The sequence below is a fragment of the Dermochelys coriacea genome, chromosome 1 (genome assembly GCF_009764565.3).
Source record: "Dermochelys coriacea isolate rDerCor1 chromosome 1, rDerCor1.pri.v4, whole genome shotgun sequence".
Classification (NCBI taxonomy): Eukaryota; Metazoa; Chordata; order Testudines; family Dermochelyidae; genus Dermochelys; species Dermochelys coriacea.
Genome location: NC_050068.2, coordinates 45,992,187 through 46,007,697, shown reverse-complemented (window position 1 = coordinate 46,007,697; position 15,511 = coordinate 45,992,187). Strand labels below are relative to the sequence as shown.

The following is a 15,511-nucleotide window of genomic DNA, read 5'->3' as shown; positions in this document are numbered from 1 at the left end:
TATTTATTCACCTACACTGGCTGCTCAATTTTTTGCAAGCTTCTGAAAATGTAGCCTTTTCTGCAAAGAATGATAACTTAAGATAAAGGATATGAAAGCACATCAGCAGCCTATGAGATGTTATTCTGTGTAAATTAAGAACTCAGACTCCTATTCACGCCACATAATCCTGGTTAATTTACTTATTGTTGCAATGAGAAAAGGAGTCCAGTCTTGACTGTAATTTGCAAACAAGTCTAACAGCAGTCAACTTTTCCTGTAATGATATTGACACCACAGGTACACATTAAGGCTAACTGCATGGGAGGCATGTTACCATTTTTCAGCCTCACATCCAAGGGAGCAGAGTAAATGGTTGTTAGCAGCTGACGGCTGTGCTGTAGATGTCTAGTGTGTCAATTACCTACATTTCCTATAACCGCTACCCAGAAGGAAAATAATGTGCAACTGTTTCTATTTTATTCAGGTTTATGTTTTTTTGTCAGCAGGTCTCCATTTGTCATTTTTTCTGCCACTACTGTTTTGACTTATTTTAGACCTCAACCAGCGTCTGATTAACACCTAAATTAACTTGAGAGACCAGAATTTCTGGCAGAAATTGATGGCTTGTGGTCTTGCACCTAATGCAATGCAGAAATTGACCAAATTGTTAACTCTTTACAGCATCTGCAGTCTTAGATTAGACTCTAGAGAACGTCAAAACAGCAAGCTTGAAAGAGCAGCTGTTAAAGCTGCAATCTCAGTTCTCAAATCACAACTAACAGACCTTTGGCACTATCAAGTGATGCGATTTCTGCATTTTACTGCAGAGAACCTCAAGAACAAATGGAGAGGCTACTGGTCTGACCTTAATTTTACGCTCTTTGGACTCGTTAAACATGATGGAAAATCCTCATAAGGGAGATGCCAACCCACCCTATAATGCAGGAAAAGTTTGTTCAAGACGTAGAGTTTTTTGGTTTTTTTGGCTATACTCACTATTGTTGTTGAGAATTCGAATTTGTTTGAATCAGAATTCAAAAGTCTACTACAGGCAGTCATAAGGGGATCAAAGACTGGAATTGCTTTGAAGTTTGCCTTGCTTTGCTCTATTATAAATCCATACCTGCACTAATTTAGCAAGGTTCCCCTATACTAAGCAGTCTCTTTCCCTCCTTAAAAAGAAGAGACATTGTACACACATTTTTCAAATCCCTGTTTGTTTGTGCATCCATATTCATTTTGCAAGGACATAAGATTTAATTTAACCAGTTATGAATCATGTAGTACAAGGAGCCCGGTGCTGCTTTCAGATAACTGTGGGCTAAATGAGGTCTATCAAGAACATAGAGCAATATAATTTTGGCTTTTTAATGTAGTTATTACTAGTAAGGAACATAGTGCTTTATTTCTACATGTGACAAACTTCAAAGGTTTGGTTGTCCACAGCAGATGCTAACTATATAATCTGAATGAGATGATCAACAGCATGTCTAACTTTTTATTTTATTCTTTCCTCTTCCTGGCCAATATAGAACAGGGAAAGCTTTTACCCTGCCTTAGTTTCCTGTTTTGTTTGAGAAAAAATCTGCTGCGTGATTTAAAACAACAGTTTGCTACCATTACAGGGAAGCTACATATAATAAACACGTGTTTCATCAACATGGAACATTACAGAAAGGTAGCAGCCTGTTAGGGTTGCATTACAGAGCGCAATTTTAGCTGTAACTTTAGCTTACAAAATTCAGTTAGTCTGAAAATTGCCAGAGTTACTGGGAAGGCAAAGGAGAAAGTTTCTACAAAGTTTAAAGAAATTGGATCAAAATCATTTTCAGTTAAACGTCATTTTAAAAATTACTCTGATTTGAATTTTTGACTTCTCTGGCATTTCTTTGCCTCCCTCTAATTCAAAAAATGTTTTGTGACAACTATGGCAAATTTTCTATTCTGGACTGTTAAATCCCCTTGAATGTTTATTCATCAGCTATATTTGAAGAAAATATATAGGAATACAGCACAGTTTATAATAATTTTTGTCACTGACAGTGTTTGGTCTAATTGCACACTCATAGAGGCATATACCTTAAAGCGAGAAGGCACCACCCTGATCATCTAGTCCAGGGTTGGCCAACCTGTGGCTCCGGAGCCACATGCGGCTCTTCAGAAGTTAATATGTGGCTCTTTGTATAGGCACCGACTCCAGGGCTGGAGCTACAGGCACCAATTTTTCAATGTGCCGGGGGGTGCTCACTGCTCAACCCCTGGCTCTGCCACAGGCCTTGCCCTCACTCCACCCCTTCCTGCCCCATCCCGAGCCTGCCGTGCCCTCGCTCCTTCCTCCCAGAGCCTCCTGCACCCCACAAAACAGCTGATCGGGAGGTGTGGGGAGGAAGGGGGAGGTGCTGATTGGTGGGACTGCCAGTAGATGGGAGGCACTGGGAGTGTGTGGGGGGAGGTGAAGGGGGGGCTGCTGATGTATTACTGAGGCTCTTTGGCAATGTACATCAGTAAATTCTGGCTCTGTCTCAGGCTCAGGTTGGCCTCCCCGATCTAGTCTGACCTCCTACTCAACATAGGCCATACAATTTTACCAAGTTTTTTTTACTATTGACTTCAGTGGGTGCAGGCTAGGACATTACTGCCTACATTTTCAACAGTGGCTTTCATTTCAGGATCATTCCATTTGTGTGCACCTAATTTTGGACACCTACAGGCCTGAATTTCTGACCCCACACCAGAACTCCAGCTGAAGTTAATGAGAGTTCCAGGTACTTGGCATCTCTGAAAATCAGTAGACACTCTATTTAAACACTCCAAAACGGAGGCACCCACAATTGGTGAACACTTTCTAAAGGTTGACCTATATGTGGCTGTGAGGGAGAAAGAGAGAGAGGTGGGTGCAAAAGGAATGTTTGTGGAGCTATAGGACCAGGGTCTTTGGCCCAGCCCTGCCAGGGTGTGTGGTTTACTAATGGGAGACTGCTAAGATTGAAATCATGGTTACATGATAAGGCTGATTTAGCTTTGTAACTCCAAAAGTAAAACAAAACTAACCCAACCAAAAAAATAAAAAAAGCCCCAGAAGAGTCTTTTTGTTTTAAGATATTATCACTGGCACCTGATTTAGCAGTGTTCATCGAAAGGAATGGGACAGCTCACACCTCAGAGCTACTGGTTCAGCTTCTCTACGTGCTCCGGCAGACAATGCTGCATCAGTTATTTTATGCTCTGAAGGTTTTCTTCACACCTGTAACGCTAGACTTTTTTGTTTTTAATGAAAGCTGAGACTCTGGAGAATGGCTGAGAGGCCTTTCTGGACCCTGTTTTCCCCTGGTTAGTTTTGTGTGCCTCCTTAAGGGATGTGACCCACACTTTGGGAAACATTGGCCTAATACAATTTCTGTCTAATGCAGTTGAAAACGTACTTCCTACTAGAGGACACATCACAGTATTCAAGTCGGGGGAAAAAGACAAGTGGAAAGGAAAAAATAGCTGGATTTGGGGGGCTGGAAAAATCAACAGGAAGACAGAGATATTCTTTTCATAGATAAAAACATTCTGGATTTACATAATTACATATTTTAGATGAATGAGTATTTCATGGCACCAAGTTACACTTCTGATGTTTCTACCTCTCTAGAAGCAATCAGCAGTTGATTCAAGATTTCTGTGTCCACTCTAATTTCGCCTTCTCTCCACTCACCTGCATATGTTTGATTACTCTGATACCTTTGCTTAATCTTATGGAAATCCAATATTCATAAAGCAAGCAAAGAAAGGCCAAAAAAAGCGTGAAGCTGTGTGGTGAAACGTGTAGCTTGCAAGAGATAAAACCAAAATAAAATTAGACCGAAGAGTTTCCTATTTCTACAATTTTAACCATCAAACATTTGCTGACCTGATATATTATCAGTGAAGTTTACAGAAGCATCCATTACCCTATCCTTTCTCTGCCCCACATTAAAGGAATTCTTTAATTCTAGAATTCTTTAAATCTAGAATGTTGGGTAGAGACTGAATAGTGTTATCTTTTCTAGTCCATTCCCTTGCCAAGGGAGAACTGTTTCTTACACTATGCTGTTATTCTATTTTAAGAATCCTGAGCAATAAGGCTTTCATTACTTGACTTGGAAGATTATTTTTACTAATAGATTTTATGACCAAAAAGTATTTCCCTGATTTAAAACCTACATTTTCCATGTTTTGAATTCATCCCAGTTATCTCATTCATACCATCCTAAACAATGTTTCCTTTTTTGCATTTCTCCCCAAGTGAGGTTGGTGAAGTGTTTTCTTTATAGTACTTACAGTACTTTGGAATCCCTTTGGATTAAATATACAAAATAAATTAAATCAACGTTATATTAAATGAACCAAGAGAAATACCGATACAAGCAACACAGATAACATTAAAGCCAAGAATTATGAGAATTATGCTTATAACACATACAACTGAAACAAAATCACAAACATTGTAATATTGCTATATAATGAACTATAGAAGTGTATATTGTGATGGGGCAAGGCCAGATGGCTATAGAAAAGTAGTGGGAGATAGATATATTAGCTCCAGGCTAAACAAATCCCTGGTACCAAGTTAAGTGAAATGGAAGCTGCTCCAGGTCAATTAAGACACCTGGGGCCAATTAAGAACTTTCCAGAAGGCAGGGAGAAGGCTATGTTGATTGGGACACCTGAAGCTAATCAGGGGCTGGCTGGAACTAGTTAAAAGCCTCCCAGTCAGTCAGGTGGGTGTGCATGTCAGGAGCTGTGGGAAGAAGTTGCGCTGTTGGAGAGACTGAGTAGTACACACCATATCAGGCACAAGGAAGGAGGCCCTTAGTAAGGGTGAAGTGGAGCTTGAGGAATTAAGGGCTGCTGTGGGGGAAGTAGCCCAGGGAATTGTACATGTCATGTTTCTAAAAGGTCAGCTACCATAGCTGATACTATTAGGGTCCCTGGGCTAGAGCCCGGAGTAGAGCGTGGGCCCGGGCTCCCCCCCACCTTTGCCCCCTGTTTAATCACTGAGACTGGGAGACAACAGAGACTGTGCAAGGAAGGATAACTTCTCCTCACCTCCCTCGCTGGCTTATGAGGAAAATGGCTCAGTAGGCTGTGACCCTTGTCTCTAAAGAAGGAAGGGTTACGTGGAGGGTCACAGTGAACCTCTGAGGCTAGTGAAATCCGCCAGGAAACGCGGGACCCACGGAGGCAAGGACAGAGCTTTGTCACAATATATTAAAAATTACACAACAAACAGAAGACTTTAGCATACTGTTTGGAATTCAGCATCAAAAACTTTAAGACAAATTACCTAAGAGGTAGATATGGGAGGAGCTAAAGAACTGAAAATCTTAAATTCTGAAAGAAACAGTCATTTCACAACTGTTGCAGGATTCAGTCCTACTCAGATCCAACTCTCATTGACTTCAGCCATAACCTTATTAAGTCTTTATTTCTCAACCAACTTTTTCCTCTTACTTGGCAAAATTCTCAATCTCCCACTATGAAAATTAAATACATGGCACATTTTAATTTCTGTATTCTCACCAATTCTGGGTATACACAACATTTTAATAATTTTCCTACAGTGTGAAAATATCCTTTCAAAACCCATGCTCAATTAAAGGAAAATGGCTCATCACATTTATTCAAACCCTCACAATATTAAGCAGTATTAAAGCAAGCATAAATTTGTAGCTCACGGTTAATTTTGAGCAAAAAGTGGTGCTTGAAAATCTCCCCCTATAATGTAAAGCCAGTTCTGCTACTATTGCTGATATGCCCATTCCATCCTAAACATCTTTCAAAGGCACAATGGCAATTAAGTGCTGAAGTTCAAAGTCATTGTTAAATCTTACCTATCTTCCCAGATAAAAAACCCCCACTAGGTTAAACTGGAATTAATGTTGAGAGTACAGATCTGTAACTTCACGGTAGAAAACAAAACACAAAAACAATCATGAGATTGTTGCAGTTAAACCCAAAACAAGTATTAAAAACCCAGGAAATACAGAGATACGTTTAAACTTAAAATACATCCAAACACATAGAGATCATTCCCGAGAAACTCTAACAACTGCTACATATCTTACAGGACCCAGTTTTATTTAATTTTAACTGAAACTGATTCATAGATACTAAGGTCAGAAGGGACCATTCTGATCATCTAGTCCGACCTCCTGCACAATGCAGGCCACAGAATCTCACACACCCACTCCTACGAAAAACCTCACCTATGTCTGAGCTATTGAAGTCCTCCTACATCTTAAATACTGCATGCAGATGTGGTCACCCCATCTCAAAAAAGATGCATTGGAATTGGAAAAGGTTCAGAAAAGGGCAACAAAAATGATTAGGGGTATAGAACGGCTTCCATATGAAGAGAGATTAATAAAACAGACTTTTCAGCTTGGAAAAGAGGCGACTAAGGAGGGATATGATAGAGGTCTATAATATCTTGAGTGGTATAGAGAAAGTACATAAGGAAGTGTTATTTACTCCTTTTCATAATACAAGAACAAGGGGCCACCAAATGAAATTAACAGGTAGTACATTTAAAACAAACACAAGAAAGTATTTTTTCACGCAATGCACTGTCAACCTCTGGAACTCCTTGCCAGAGGGCTTTGTGAAGGCCAATACTATAACAGGGTTCAAAAGGGAGCTAGATAGATTCATGGAAGATAGCCATTGATGGACCTATCAGCCAGGATGGGCAGGAATGGTGTCCCCAGTCTCTCTTTGCCAGAAGATGAGAATGGGCGAGAGGGGATGGATCACGTGATGATTACCTGTCTGTTCATTCCCTTTGGGGCACCTGCCATTGGCCACTGTCAGAGGACAGGATACTGGGCTTGATGGACCTTTGATCTGACCCAGTATGGCCATTCTTATGTTCTTATGACAGATATCACTTTCTGCATTCTTCTGCTTGTTTTTCCCAACCCATCAGCTGTGTTGTTCTCAGTAAGGCAGAGAGAGTTTGTCTTTAACAATTAAACTAACTTTATTAGAACATGGCACAACATTCTAACCAGAGCCTGGTGTCTGCAGTCATGTGGCTCCCTGATCTGTCTGCAGTCCTGAGCTTCTCCAATCAACCTAGATAGAAGTTGCGCCAACATCAGCAACAACTCAGTCTTGCCCAGAATGAGCTTCATATAGCTGCTAGCTCCCACCCAAGCTCCAGTCTCAGCCAGCCACTCGGAAAGCTGTGTGATCACACAATCCAAGTCTGATTTAATGGAGACCTAGGGCCCGATTCACTAGTGTGCTTGATCCACTTTGCCTGTAAGCAGCACAAAGTGGATTTAAAATGGCCAGAGATGGCCAGTGCAGAATTGCCCTGTGCAAGGAAACTTCCTGCCAATAATGACAGGTTTCAGAGTAGCAACCGTGTTAGTCTGTATTCGCAAAAAGAAAAGGAGTACTTATGGCACCTTAGAGACTAACAAATTTATTAGAGCATAAGCTTTCGTGAGCTACAGCTGAAGTGAGCTGTAGCTCACGAAAGCTTATGCTCTAATAAATTTGTTAGTCTCTAAGGTGCCACAAGTACTCCTTTTCTTCCTGCCAATAGAAAGCTGGTGGAGAGACTTTACCTCCTCCATAGGCGGCACATGAGTCTTCCATTTGTGGAGACTTACATGCAAGCCCCTCCCCCACTCTGCTCCCTCCCGCGAGACCCCCCCATTTGCCTGCCCCTCTCCTTCTCTTCCCACGAGGACCCCCCTTGCCCACCACTCGCTCCTCTCCACAGAGAGAAGCGAGCAGCTGGTGGAATGGGAACATGGGGGAAGAGGCCAAGTGGGCGTGCCTCCCCACACTTCTAGGGATCTTTACTTCCGGCGCTACAAAGGTGGTGGGCCAGTGCACCTCCAAAGGAAGGTGACCCACGCCGCATCTGTGGCATTTGCCCTCCTTCATGGTCAGACTTATTTGGGGAAGCTTAGCCTCCCTAAGCCTCTTATATTCAACATCCATTACTCCCTCTGATTCCAGCCACTTCTCTGTCCCCAAGAGAAGCCGACAGGATCAAGGGGAAGCATAACTCCAGTATGCCTGCTCTTCCACTGGCATACACTGGAGCTGCTCCCCTACAACTTGATCTGCCCGAGGGAGCAATGTCATCAGCAACTGAGGGTAATGCAACCTAAGCTCTCACACAATCTCCCATAGCAGCCTAACTTACATGCTGCAGCAGAGGGGTGAGAGAATAGAACTCTGTGGTACCCCACACAGGAAAGACCTCACAACTAAAGCTAGAGCTGGGTGATTTTTTTTTTGCCAAAGAGTTTATTTACCAAAAACTGCAATATCAGCTGACACAAAACTATTTGTGAATTTGACCTGACAATTGTGCCCAAGGAAAAGTTTTTCAGGACCAGCAAACTATGTGAGCGTGCGACCTTTTATAACCTATATCCCAAAGGGTAGGACGCTTGCCAGGCATGGGGGAGACCCAGGTTTGATTCCCCACTCTGGAGCAAGTCCTTATATTCTGGTCTCCTCACTGCCAGGGCTCTAACCACAGGCCATTGGCTATTCTGGGATGGGTCGCTCTCAATTTCTCCTGTTGAAACTGCTGCATGTTTTATAAATATTTAAATATGCATTGTGCCAATGACCAACAGCAATGAGAATGACTCTACAGCCTGGAGACTAAGGCACTCGCCTGGGAGTTGGGGATTCAAATTCCTCCTCTGAACCAGGCAGAGAAGATGTGGACTTTTCCAATTTGCTGACAAATCACAAACATTTTCTGAACCAAACCAAGTATTTTCCCTGATCTTTTTGGTTCCCTGGCAGTACTAAAAATAAATAAATAAATAAATTATTCACTCTACTCACAACAAACAAGAAATCACCTCACTGGGTCCTCTCTAAGTGAAATGTAATGTAATTCTCTTTACGAGAATCAGCAAGCACCCAATCTTTATCCATTGCCATAATGAGACTGTAGACCAAGGAAACCAGAACAGGATCTGTGCCATACCCACGTTTAAAGCCTTCAGGATGATCAAGAAAAGTTGAGAATTTGGTGTAATGCCAGAGCTGCCTCACCACAACCTCATTAATAAATTTCTCCAAATAAGGAATGTTACCTGTCTCCTTAGACAACCATAATTCAAAGCCATTTATCTGTGTAGAGGGTATTTAATGAATCCATATTAATTTGCCGAAACTAAACAGTAGTATAGTTGCTTTGGAAAGTAATATGACCATTATGTATCACTGCAAGAACTAGCACCTTGAAACATCCAAGAGTAGAAAAAAAAAGAGACAGGAACACCTGAGGAAAAGATCATCTGGATCTAATATCGTTCTTTACTATATGTCCCCCCACTCTGCAATTATAGATATCTGCTTGCAGAAGCAATATTTTACCATTTGCTTATGTTTGTTTGTTTCACTATGACACATATCAGATCCACAACTATATGCCCCTGAATTTACTGTATATTTGGACTGCCAAGATGTTTTCAATAATATTGTGTTTTCCTGATACACAGTGGTGCTGCTTGAATAGGAAATCATGTTATCTTTAAAGATTTATAAAGATTCATCATTTAGCACTCTGCACCCCACTGAGGCAGGATATAAATACCTTGCCTTACCCTGCCTTCTGCTCAGCAAATGCATCTGATTTAGTTACATTTTATGATCCAATTTAGAAGTTATAGAATCAGCTATTTAAATTAAATAAAACCACTCTTCCAATGGACAGCAAGGGAAAATAAATCATTTATCCTGTTAAGATTTGTTAGATAGTTTCCTCCCCGCCCCTTCTATTTTGTTCCATGCTATAGATGATCAGGTACCTCGGTGACCTTGGTGGAATACAAAGCTCACTGGAACAGAATAAACATTAGTCTAATTTGAGTACACTAGGTGTGATACCATTGTTTCAACTTTCCTTGATCTACAGAGTATATTCAGGAGGAGTTGGGAGTTTCAGTTTGATAATATTTCTATTACAGTTAATTATTCAACAGTAAGAAAATAAAATGCAATGTCTCCTATTAGTTATTTAGAAATAAATCCATCTGACCAAGTTTAAGGGATTGGGAGAGAAGGGTTAATTATCCATATTGGGTTGAAGACAAAATAAAAATAGGTTTTGCTTCTAGTCCAGAAATCTCCTGGTTACTATACATCTCATGTACAGACACAGCGCTTGGAAGATGTTTACGGCAATACAAACCTCACCTCTCTGTCCTTCAAGAAAAGGATTTTTCCATGTATTCAGATGAGGAGAAGACTGTTCTTTACACTTCTTAAATGCAAAAAGTGATCTGGTGGTCTGATTGTGGGCAACAGCATGGCCCTAGCAGACATGGATATGAGTCAGCAGTGTGCCCTTGTTGCCAAGAAGGCCAATGGCATTTTGGGTTGTATAAGTAGGGGCATAGCGAGCAGATCGAGGGACGTGATCGTTCCCCTCTATTCGACACTGGTGAGGCCTCATCTGGAGTACTGTGTCCAGTTTTGGGCCCCACACTACAGGAAGGATGTGGATAAATTGGAAAGAGTACAACGAAGGGCAACGAAAATGATTAGGGGTCTAGAGCACATGGCTTATGAGGAGAGGCTGAGGGAGCTGGGATTGTTTAGTCTGGAGAAGAGAAGAATGAGGGGGGATTTGATAGCTGCTTTCAACTACCTGAAAGGGGGTTTCAAAGAGGATGGCTCTAGACTGTTCTCAATGGTAGCAGATGACAGAACGAGGAGTAATGGTCTCAAGTTGCAATGGGGGAGGTTTAGATTGGATATTAGGAAAAACTTTTTCACTAAGAGGGTGGTGAAACACTGGAATGCGTTACCTAGGGAGGTGGTAGAATCTCCTTCCTTAGAGGTTTTTAAGGTCAGGCTTGACAAAGCCCTAGCTGGGATGATTTAACTGGGACTTGGTCCTGCTTTGAGCAGGGGGTTGGACTAGATGACCTTCTGGGGTCCCTTCCAACCCTGATATTCTATGATTCTATGATTCTATGACACAGGAGCTGATAAGGTTCTATTTTTGGCCTTGCTTATGAGTCACAAACTCAGTATGTGATAGGTAACCACCAATAGTTATAGATGGGTCCAGCCAAAACTCCAATTCCAAACACACAAACTTCGGAGTTGTTCAGAAATCCTAACATGAATCTAAGTTTGACTTGTACAAATGGTTATAATCTTTAATCAAGTGGCCTGAATCAAAATCTCTGATCCAAACATCTCCACAAAAACTATGGTGTTGGAAACTTGGATCCAGATATTGTGGACAGGGTCCATCACTACATACAAACTAAACTACCTCTGTATTTCAAACTCACCAAAACTTGGACTCAACTGCCTGGCTTTCATATGACTATATACTTCTTCCAAAGTTTATGAGGTTTTGTAATCCTTGGAATACATACAAAGCTAGATTCTGATCACATTTTCATCAGTGTAATTCCAGAGTAACTGCACTGAAATCAACGGACTCCGGATTTTGGAGTTGAGAATCTTACTCAGAGAGTTTACTAAAATTAAAATATTCTAATAGAAGAGGTTGGAATTATAGGTATCAACAATATCTACTAAGGTTGTATTACATCTGTACACACAGAGTTTCTAGCCAAAATACAGTAGCTTGGATTAAATAAGTGGTGACATGAGTTTTTTTGCCCCCCTAAAAAAAGGCCTTAATAACTGATAAAAGACAAATTTTATGAACACACAAAATTAGGGGAAGGGGGAACAAAAAAAACTTCAGAACTAAAGAACATTCATTATGAGACAGGTAAGAATAAAGAAGAGTCCAACAGTGTAATAAGGATTCTAACACACATTTAGCTTTCAAAACCATTGTGTGTGTCAGAACTCATTAGATGCATTAATTGCCTGCATTTCAATGACCCCATATAAAAAAGTACAAAGAAGAAGAAATCCTGAGGATTTTTTGTGTATTTTTGTTTTTATTTAAGGTAGTTCATTTAAAAATTACAGTAATATAAAATTTAAAAGATTTAGGACCCAACAGCATCCTAAAGCCACTGGAATTTTATGCAGTCTGGCACATTCAATTTGAACCACTTTAAGACTGATAACAGTTGCTTTGAAATTGACATGGTTCAGGCTGAAACCAGTCTTCAAAGAAAAACTGGCATTAAAAATCCTCAATCTCCGTTTATGTTCCGAGTCCATGGTATGTGTGTATTTCACAAGGAGTGCACATTCCAGCTTGCATTATTTAGTACTTAATAAAATTAACATTAGCTACAGAAAATAGGATTTGAGATGACATTTCAGCCAAGAGATCTTTCCAAGACTGGAGAAGAGACCACAGATAAGAAACCAATTCTGATCCTATTTTGTACCCCTCGCATTATTTGATTAACTTTCTAAACCTAGTTTAGCACACAGCACATGGAGATGTGCAGAAAAACAGTAAATGAGAAAGAATATACTATTCAGTTCATATAATTTCTCCCCTAAAATGCCTGTTGTCCATGATCGCAATGTGCTGACCAAATACATCTATTGTATTTATTTACTAAAGAAGGAAAATTCTCCAAGTAAGTAAAAATAGAGTACAAAAATTAAATGCATCCTTTAAAGCAATTTCCTCTGCAACAGGGAGAGCAATCCCCTCTGTGCAATTTATCTCTGGTAATTATTAATCCACCATTATTTATTAAACATTTTCAAATGGGAAAAATCAGAATTCTAAACCCCCAACCTTATGGAACAGAAGAGACTTAAGTTGTCACAAGTTTGAGCACATTTGGGATACATCTTTTTAATATTAAAATACAGAACATTTTTTCTCTGACTTACGGTTGGTTGTTCTGCTTTGATCACTCTGAACGCTGTCATTTGACTGGTTGCTTGAGACAGAGGATACACTCGAGCTCCTGACAAAACCAAATGCTGCCAGCTTAGCCGCTGGCAAGCGTGAATAGCCAGGAGGACGAAGTCCAGATTGACATGGCTTGGGGAGACTGGATTTTGCAGCATTTGGGCACGGGTCTTTTTTTAGATCAACTGAAAGAAGAAACAATTTGGTATTAAAACTAGGAAACCAGGACACGTTGCAGGGTACTTAAAATAAATCAATAAATTAACGTAATATGAAAATGAACGTGAGTAATAAAAGCTGCCTAAACTGCATGGGTATCTTGGCCTTTCCTCAGCCAAATATACATTTAAAACAATTAGAGTTCACAATGGATTGCAAAAGGTGAAATACACTGAGAACTGGAATGTATGAAGTCAAAAATCCATCCAACTAATGGACTAACAAGCAAATAAAATCTTTTATAAATGAGTTATTGTATTACTTTCCACCGTTAAATCCTATTTTAGTTCTGCAAGCTAAAAGAATTTATATATATATATATATCCATCCTTTTCTTTGTGGGAATACAGCTTTATGCTGCCATTTTTGAAATAATCGTTCTACCACGTAGCTTCCAAAATCATTCATGTATTCCCACAAAGAAAAGGATTCTTTAAAAATCAGATAAAGTTGCTAAATGAAATCACCCCCCACTTAAACTCTTAAAAGAAAGGAAATGTCCACATCAGATTCAAAGATCAGAAAGGATCATTGTGATAATTTATTCTGACCTCCTATAACACAGGCCAGAGACCATTCCAAAATAATTATCTTTTAGAAAAATGTCAAATCCTGAATTAAAAATGGCCAGTGATGGAGAATCCACCACAACCCTTAGGAAGTTGTTCTAATGGTTAATTACATTAATTGGTAAAAAGTTATGCCTTATTTACAGTCTGAATTTGTCTAGGTTCAACTTCCAGCTATTGGATTGTGTTATATCTTTCTTTCTTAGATTGAAGGGCCCCTTATTAAGTATTTATTCCCATGTAGTTACTTATAGACTGTAATCAACTCACCCCTTAACCTTCTCTTTGTCAAGCTAACTAGATTGAGCTCTTTCAGTCTATCACTATAAGGCAAGTGTTCTAATCCTTTAATCATTCTCATGGCTCTTCTCTGAACATCTCTAATATATCAACATCCTTCTTTAACTGTAGACACCAGAACTGGACAGAAGATTCCAGCAGCAGTTGTACCAGTGACAAATACAGAAGTAAAATAACTTCTCTACTACTCAAGAGTCCCCTGTTTATGCATCCAAGGATTGAATTAGCCCTTTTGGCCACATCATCACACTGGGAGCTCATGTTCAGCTGATTATTCACCATGACGGCCAAAGCTTTTTCAGAGTTGCTGCTTCCCCCACCCTGTAAGTATGGCCTACATTCTTTGTTCCTACCATTGTGTAAGTATGATCTACACTTAAGGTATGCTTAGTAAGTACACCTTCACCCCTAATACCCCACATTCACCACTTCTACTGTCAGACTCCTCCCTGCTACAGAAGTTCAACCTAAGCAGATGATGTTTAGCTAAGTTATAAACTACTGAAAACTTGAGTTTAAAATAGAAAATACTAGGCAACCTCAGCAATAGAAATTGTCACCAGATCTACCTATAGTACCTATGATAGCCGTTAACTGACCATTCTTCTCCACTCTACCTCTGACCTTATTGTTAACTGCTATGGCTCAGCCAGACTTTTCTAGACAACTCAGGAATATCGTTTCATAACTTTCCCAAATTATCTTCAACTAGGGATATATGATCCTCCAAAGGTTTGGAGTTTGAGTTTTGTTTGAAAAGCACAAAAAGTCTGGATGCTTAGCCCAATTAGATCTAAACTATGCAAGCCCCTTTAGTACACAAAATGTGGTTAGAAGGCTTGCAAGAACAGGTTTTCTGATCTACAACCTATCCTGAAGGACGACCCATCACTCTCACAGATCTTGGGAGACAGCCAGTCCTTGCTTACAGACAGCCCCCCAATCTGAAGCAAATACTCACCAGCAACCACACACCACACAACAGAACCACCAACCCAGGAACCTATCCTTGCAACAAAGCCCGTTGCCAACTCTGTCCACATATCTATTCAGGGGACACCTTCATAGGGCCTAATCACATCAGCCACACTATCAGAGGCTCGTTCACCTGCGCATCTCCCAATGTGATATATGCCATCATGTGCCAGCAATGCCCCTCTGCCATGTACATTGGCCAAACTGGACATTCTCTACGTAAAAGAATGAATGGACACAAATCAGACGTCAAGAATTATAACATTCAAAAACCAGTTGGAGAACATTTCAATCTCTCTGGTCACTCAATTACAGACCTAAGAGTGGCTATCCTTCAACAAAAAAGCTTCAAAAACAGACTCCAACGAGAGACTGCTGAATTGGAATTAATTTGCAAACTGGATACAATTAACTTAGGCTTGAATAGAAACTGGGAATGGATGAATCATTACACAAAGTAAAACTATTTCCCCATGTTATTTCTCTCCCCCACTCTACCCCACCCCCCACTGTTCCTCAGATATTCTTGTTAACTGCTGGAAATAGCCTACCTTGCTTGTCACCATGAAAGGTTTTCCTTCTTCCCCCCCCCCCCCCCCCCCCCCGCTGCTGGTGATGGCTTATCTTAAGTGATCAC

The 15,511-nt window shown here is 40.3% G+C and overlaps 1 protein-coding gene across 1 annotated transcript in view; it reads right to left on the bottom strand.

Moving 5' to 3' along the window:
* The window catches only part of MTUS2 (microtubule associated scaffold protein 2), a 503,536-nt gene that overhangs the window by 271,842 nt on the left and 216,183 nt on the right, over nucleotides 1–15,511 (bottom strand). Inside the window, exon 5 of the mRNA XM_038385037.2 lies at nucleotides 12,790–12,996. Within this exon, the coding sequence (XP_038240965.1) occupies nucleotides 12,790–12,996 (207 nt within the window). The remainder of the gene's footprint in view (nucleotides 1–12,789; nucleotides 12,997–15,511) is intronic.